The sequence below is a fragment of the Pyrus communis genome, chromosome 2 (genome assembly GCF_041283825.1).
Source record: "Pyrus communis isolate YQ-2024b chromosome 2, ASM4128382v1, whole genome shotgun sequence".
In the NCBI taxonomy this organism is placed as follows: Eukaryota; Viridiplantae; Streptophyta; class Magnoliopsida; order Rosales; family Rosaceae; genus Pyrus; species Pyrus communis.
In genome coordinates this window covers 1,043,901-1,050,254 of record NC_142566.1, presented here as the reverse complement: position 1 = coordinate 1,050,254, position 6,354 = coordinate 1,043,901, and the positions used below count along the sequence as shown (strand labels likewise).

The following is a 6,354-nucleotide window of genomic DNA, read 5'->3' as shown; positions in this document are numbered from 1 at the left end:
TTTATGTTCTCATGCATGTTAGTATGGCTTCATCACCTTCGGGTGTTAGCCAGCACGTGTCTACCCTGGTGTTTGAAAGATATCGGAATCGGGCATGTCAATTTCCCTTTATAATATGAATGTTTCTAATTATAAACATAAAGAGTCGTGAATTAGTCACAAAGTGTCTTACGGAGGAGAAGCCAAAGTCTTTCTCTTTTTTAATTTGAGGGTTAATTTCTTGTTTTCTGCCTCGAACTTTATGGGGTATTTTTCGCTGTGGTCCTCCCAATTTTTTTGGTTCCAAATTTGGTCCTTTTCTTGTTAGATACAAACTGGTCCTCAAAACTTGTAAACGTGTCTAATAGGGTAGAAAGTAGGTTTCGTTTTAAAAGTTTATAGAATAAAGCACTAATTATAAGTGAGGTTTTATGTTCGATTTTCGTTAAAGAGGAATTGAAACAACATTATTGCTAACCTATTATATGTCTTAGCCCATTCTTTTATTTCTTAGGGTAGATAATATCGTTTTTCTCAAAAAAAAAAAAAAAAAAAAAAAAAAAAAACTATAATTTGAAGGACATTTTGGTAACCGACTTACATCTAGGGCTAAGCATTTATTTTGAAAGACACAACCCAATCAAATTCAAGATTCTATAAGATCAAATTTGAAACACACCAACCAAATTGATGTTCGACCAAAATAAAAACAAATTGATAAAAACTTAAAACATTGCGTTTAAAAACTCTACCAGCCAAGATAATTTAAACCACATTATTGCTAAACCATTATGAGGCTAATCTCACTTCTCTCCAGCACATAATACCGTTTGTCAAAAATAAAAAAACCACTGCTGTTGCGAATTAAACAGCTCCTGAAACAAAATTTATCCATTTCCAGATATCTGGTGTGATATACACTCCTGTGCCACGAGGCGAATTCAACTGCTCATAGATTGGCCAAATGTACCCTACCTGTTGATTGTTTTGAGTAGTTTGAATGTGATCCAGGATGTTCTTGTAGAGGATGGTGGCCTGCAGGGTCTCACGCAGAATCCCCCTCCAACGCACTATTTCCTTTCGCTATTTGTTCGGTTGACATGTTGTACGCTTTTTCCTTCACCAGATCTTGTACCATCGGAGATTTTCTATGACAAGGTTTTAACAGCCCCTGCACGTAATGGAAGGCATTCCTATGATGAAAAATGACGCTTCTCCATTGGGGATGCAGAATGTTGCGGATCCAATAAGGATTTCGAATTAGAACTATCAGAGGTTTTGTGCAATAAAGATTGTTTTTATATTTATTTTTATCATATTCCAAACTACTCTAATTCACCGGGAGGGAGATTCAAACTTGGTGCAAGGCGTGTGTATTGCCTTGGCCAGCTAGCATTGTGCATTGACAACTTAAAACAATATATTGATGTAGACAAGATTAAGAAGAATGCAAAGATGGAGAAGTACACATTCAAGAATATGCGGTGCAAGAAAATGCAACAGGCTAGTTTTGGATATTTGTGAGCAACTGGAGAGTGCTTCAAGCGAAGAAAGGTTGAGTTTTACGTTTTTAGGACAGTTTCTTCCTTCGTTCCCGTTAACCAAATTAAATAAGCCTATTCTTTGCTTGGAATTAAGATTATTAAGAATTTTATATTTTCACTTCTTAGATGCAAAAGGGAAATATGTAGTATATAGTCTATGAGTACCAAATGAATTAATGGCTCGAGTTCAGTTTATGTACCTTGTTCTTCCTTCTTGCATGATTTCATCAGTTTCTTCTTCTGCATTTCTTTCAACACTGGGATCAGAGCTCAGTCTTTTGAGGGATTGATTCTCATGGGACGAGTCATCATTGTGTCCTGCCTCAAGATTGCCGTCCTCTTTGCACTCACTTGAATATGGCATAGATTGGCAGTCGAGCGCATATTCATTGATTAATTTTTCCTTTTCCAGATTGATCCCTATTTTCTGCACCCTGAGATGAATATCATCAGTAGTCGTTGGTCCTACAAAGTGTGCATAAAAAATTATCCTGTCTCCGCCTTTCACATTGAGCTTATTGTTTGACAAATGTCCCAGCCAAAGATAATTTTCATGGGTAGTTATTACAGTGGCACGCATCGGAGAGATGAGAAATTCAGTGTTCTGGGTACAATTTGCAACACGAATGCAAAGAGAGCCAGCAGGTTGGGAGTCGTCTGAAGAATAAATGATGCACACAGTCAATGCTTTTAAATCACAGCCAAAACTTTGCGGCACAAATATTTCAACCCGAGGGTCGACAGGCATAAACCACGATGGAATTTCATTTCCAGGGAGAAAAAGGCCACCATATCCACTTGCACACCATCCCTATACCATGGAGGAAGAATCGTACAAAAAAGGATTACATATGTATGTATACGCAGGAGAGAGAGAGAGAGAGAGAGAGAGAGAGAGAGAGAGAGAGAGAGACCTGTAGTATCTTCTTCCTAAAATCAGCATTGAGATTTGTGCACCCTTCCATATGAATCCTTGTCATGGAGTTTAATGACTTGTGCAAGCCCGAAATCTCAGTGAGTTTGGGGGAGTGATTCAGATGCAATTCTCTCATCCTTGACATTTTTGAAAAGTTGGGCATTTCTTGCAATGCAATGCACTCATCCGCTTCCAGGATTTCCAAATTTTTTGGTAAATTTGGAATTGCCTGAAGGTTTTTGCAACATTCGAGTATCAATCTCTCAAGATTTGGGATCTTTGAAAAGTTTGGCGATCGTTCCAGGCTATTGCAATAACCAAGATTAAGAATCTTTAACTTCTCAAGTGACTGTCAGACAAAAGATAATGAATATCAAAATTAAAATTAGGAGAGAGAGCATGATATTGGTATTTACAAAATGTGGGGGAAACAATTGATATATAGTTGGTTAAGTTTAATACTGTACCACAGAGTTCTCCCAAACTATATTGCTATGACTCAGGTCGATATCAACTAGGTTTGTTTCATCAAAATCACTAGGTATGCGGTCCATAGGAAACTCAGGCCAACACAACCAACTTAACTTATTAGAAAGGTGTTTGGAAAGGTCTTCGTAGCGTCCGGTGAACTTTACGCCTTTGAGTTTGAGTAATCTCAATCCATACATCTTTCCAAATGCTTCTGTACTGAAGCTAGGCTTTTGAAGTCCTGACAAATCTAAGGTGAGTCCTTGAATTTCTTCCCTTCCCTGTTACGAAATAAAATAAGATAAAATAAGACAAGGGTTATTTCCTTCGACTTCAACTGCTGCAGCACCACTAGATCCATGCCAGAGCTTGCTGAGACTTCATTTTTGTTTTACAGGGGTAATTTTTGGATAATTTAGTAAATAAAATCAGTTTGTTCTCTATTACACTTTCCCTCGTCTGCCCTTATTTCTCTGTTCATTGAACCCATACCTAATCAATGCATCATATAATGTATGTTGTACTTTTGACACATTCAGAGCATGCAATTTCTTAGATATGGGATATGCATATAAATTCTCCTTCAATGTGAACATGCATTTAAACTGCAATTTGATTGCAAATGTACTTACAGTTCTGGTCTTCAATACGTGTATTACATCTTCATGGTCCCACAATCTACTACGCTTTCCTTTAATGTCCGGGGATTTTTCACGTACAATTTCCCTGCCAGTGTCTCGAATCAAACCATGCATCATCAGATTGCCTACTGTATCAACAGTTACAAGGCATTGGTTATGCAGTTCCCTAATTCCTATTGTTGCACCTTGGTCACGTCTATCTTCATCACATGGATCCAATATTTTCATGACATAGTCCTTGTTCATTCCAATAAAGAAACAGGATATATCAAGGAACATAGACTTCACATCGTCATCTTTTATCCCGTCATAGCTTATCTTAAGATTTTGGTGAATATCAGGATAAGGCCGTGATCTTTTCCATTTCTTCAACGCACTTTCCCATTCCCTTGTGCTTCTTGTGAATAGATGCGAACCTAAAACATGAAGTGCTAGTGGCAAACCTCCACAGTAATCAACAACTTCTCTTGACACTTTAAGATATTCATTGTTAGGATAATTCTTACTAAAGGCATGCCAACTAAGGAGCTCAAGAGCTTCTTCTGTATTCATTGCTGGTAGATGACATATTGTATCCGCTTTTAGTATCTCTAGCAAATGTTTATCTCTTGTGGTTATAATAATTCTACTACCTGGGCCAAATGAGTCGCGTTTTATAGCTAATGCTTCTAACTGTTTCACGCTGTCTACACCATCAACTATGACAAGTACCCTCAGGTTGCCAAGTCTTCTTTTTATATCCTCGGTCCCTTCATCAACTCTACTAACCTTTATGTTTCTCAATCTCAACACATCATAAAGAAGTGTGTTTTGCGAATCAACCAGTTTCTCTTCTCTCACATTAGCAAGAAAACTTCTACCTGCAAACTTATCCTGATATTCGTTGAAAATGGCTTTGGCAACCGTCGTTTTACCCAGTCCGCCCATACCCCAAATTCCAATTATGCGGACATCATCTAATCCTCCATCATCCAAATATTTACCAATTTCTTGCACCCGAGAATCTATTCCAACTGGGTTTGGGGCTACGGTCAAGTATGTGTTCTTCAGTTTTCTAGCGATCTCGTCAACAATTTGCTGGACAAACCTTCCTTCATACCTGGTAGTAAAATTTCACAAAAAAGGAAAAGACCATATTAGCTTTTCTTTAGTTGTGGCTTTTAGAACAAAATTGTAGAAGACAACACTCCAAAAATATCTAAACGAGACAAAGAACTGAGAGATAAAAGTCTCTAATGCGTGCTGCTTGAAAGCAGAAAGAGTGGATGAGTGTGAGAAGAGAACACCAATAGATTGTACAACGGTAATGGAATCAAGTTAGGACTCTAGTAAAAGAGCATAAGTCTGAATTTCATGAGGACCAAGTGAGTGTTAGAAGAGAACACCACGAGGAGAGTACAGAAGATCAAACCATCACAAAGAAGTGGAGAAAAGCCCTCTCTTGCGAAGAGTGATCAGAACTTGTAATCAAAACAGTTCCCAAGTCACAAAGATGAAAACTCAGGGAGGGACTACTTGAATCAAAGATGATCAAGTAAGATCACCATGAGAGTAAGTCCTGTCACAAGGATTTCGAAGTAAGATCCGACACAGGACTACTTGACAAAAAGATGATCAAGAAGAAATACAAGCAGAGATCAAACTTGCACATAGAGAGGGACTCTCAAATATGCCACAAAAGTTATTTGTTCATGTAAAGAATGTAAATGAAATGCTTGTTTGCTAAACACCTTTAAATATTCTGTTTCTTGTATTCCTATCTTGTCCTTCTCTTTGTCATTCGAAAATATCGAAAAGTGTGTGAGAGACAAAGGCCTAATCTCCGAAAGCCTAATCATGCATTTCTTCACACTACACAACGATTGTGAGATAAAACCTCAACCTATCTAAACCTCAACACATCATGACCAAATTCTTTTTTTGTTTTTTGGGAGTGAAAAGATTTGAACATACACTAGCGCAGGTGCACTACGTTAATCGATATGATTTAGCTCAATCCAAACACAATGGTAGTAAAAATCAAGCGTTCATAAATTCTGATATCGGAGTTTTTAAGCTTTACATTTAAATGCATAAAATCAAAGATTATAAGCCTTTACTTGAGATCAATTTACAGTTTATTGACATTTGGTAAACAGAGGTTGGCAATTGAATTTTAGAATTAAGGAATCAAATAGGCAAAGGAAGTAATTACCCAGCAGTAGCACTAAAACCCTCGCCGGCCAACTCTGCAGCTGCATTAAGAGTATTTCTCCAGGTCAACACCCTTTCGGCAGAGAAGCGCTCTTGATGTCTCTGAAATGCTACATCAAAATCATGTGTCTGATGCCTGACACGGTTAGGATCGATATCATAGAAAATTGGCAAAACCATTAGCCCCATTGTTTCTTTGCAGGCCAAGATCTCCACCAGCTCCTCAAGACACCATCTCGACTCAGCATACGCCCTTGAGAAGATGATAGCAGCAAGCCTAGAGTCTTTGATTGCTTGCTTCAGTGCTGGTGTTATAGGTTCGCCTCTGGTCAAGTTGTTCTCGTCGAGAAAGACGTAGAATCCGTGGTTTTCCAATGTGCGGGCGAGGTAGTCCGTCAAGTTCCTACGCGTGTCGCCTCGGAAGCTCAAGAACACGTCGTACGTGCGACATTTTGAGGAGGATGAGGCCATCTTCTTCAGTTGGCATGCTACTGCAGCAGCAATTCTGACGATAAGAACTGTAAATCGGGCATGCCAAAGCAAAGTCAACTCCCCATCGTTTCAAGTCGTCCTTTGGCTGGCAGGCACAACTTCTTGGCACTTTCTTTTTTAT

At 38.5% G+C, this 6,354-nt stretch overlaps 1 protein-coding gene across 5 annotated transcripts; it reads right to left on the bottom strand.

The window, feature by feature from the left end:
• Window positions 1-595: 595 nt before the first annotated feature.
• On the bottom strand, window positions 596-6,354 carry LOC137747614 (disease resistance protein RUN1). Of its 5 annotated transcripts, none has more exons than XR_015953552.1 (6): window positions 5,743-6,347; window positions 3,540-4,647; window positions 2,907-3,188; window positions 2,438-2,788; window positions 1,724-2,180; window positions 596-1,150 (listed from the first exon to the last, which is right to left on the bottom strand). XR_015953552.1 is itself a non-coding variant. In XM_068487753.2 (6 exons), the coding sequence occupies exons 1-6, from the start codon at window positions 6,210-6,212 to the stop codon at window positions 1,141-1,143; spliced, it is 2,832 nt and encodes a 943-aa protein (XP_068343854.1). In that variant the 5' UTR covers window positions 6,213-6,354; the 3' UTR covers window positions 596-1,140. The 5 variants fall into 5 exon arrangements, 4 of the variants coding, with proteins under 4 accessions (XP_068343854.1, XP_068343855.1, XP_088536293.1 ...); XM_068487753.2 differs by having other exon boundaries at window positions 1,724-2,334; window positions 5,743-6,354; XM_088680167.1 differs by having other exon boundaries at window positions 809-1,127; window positions 1,724-2,334.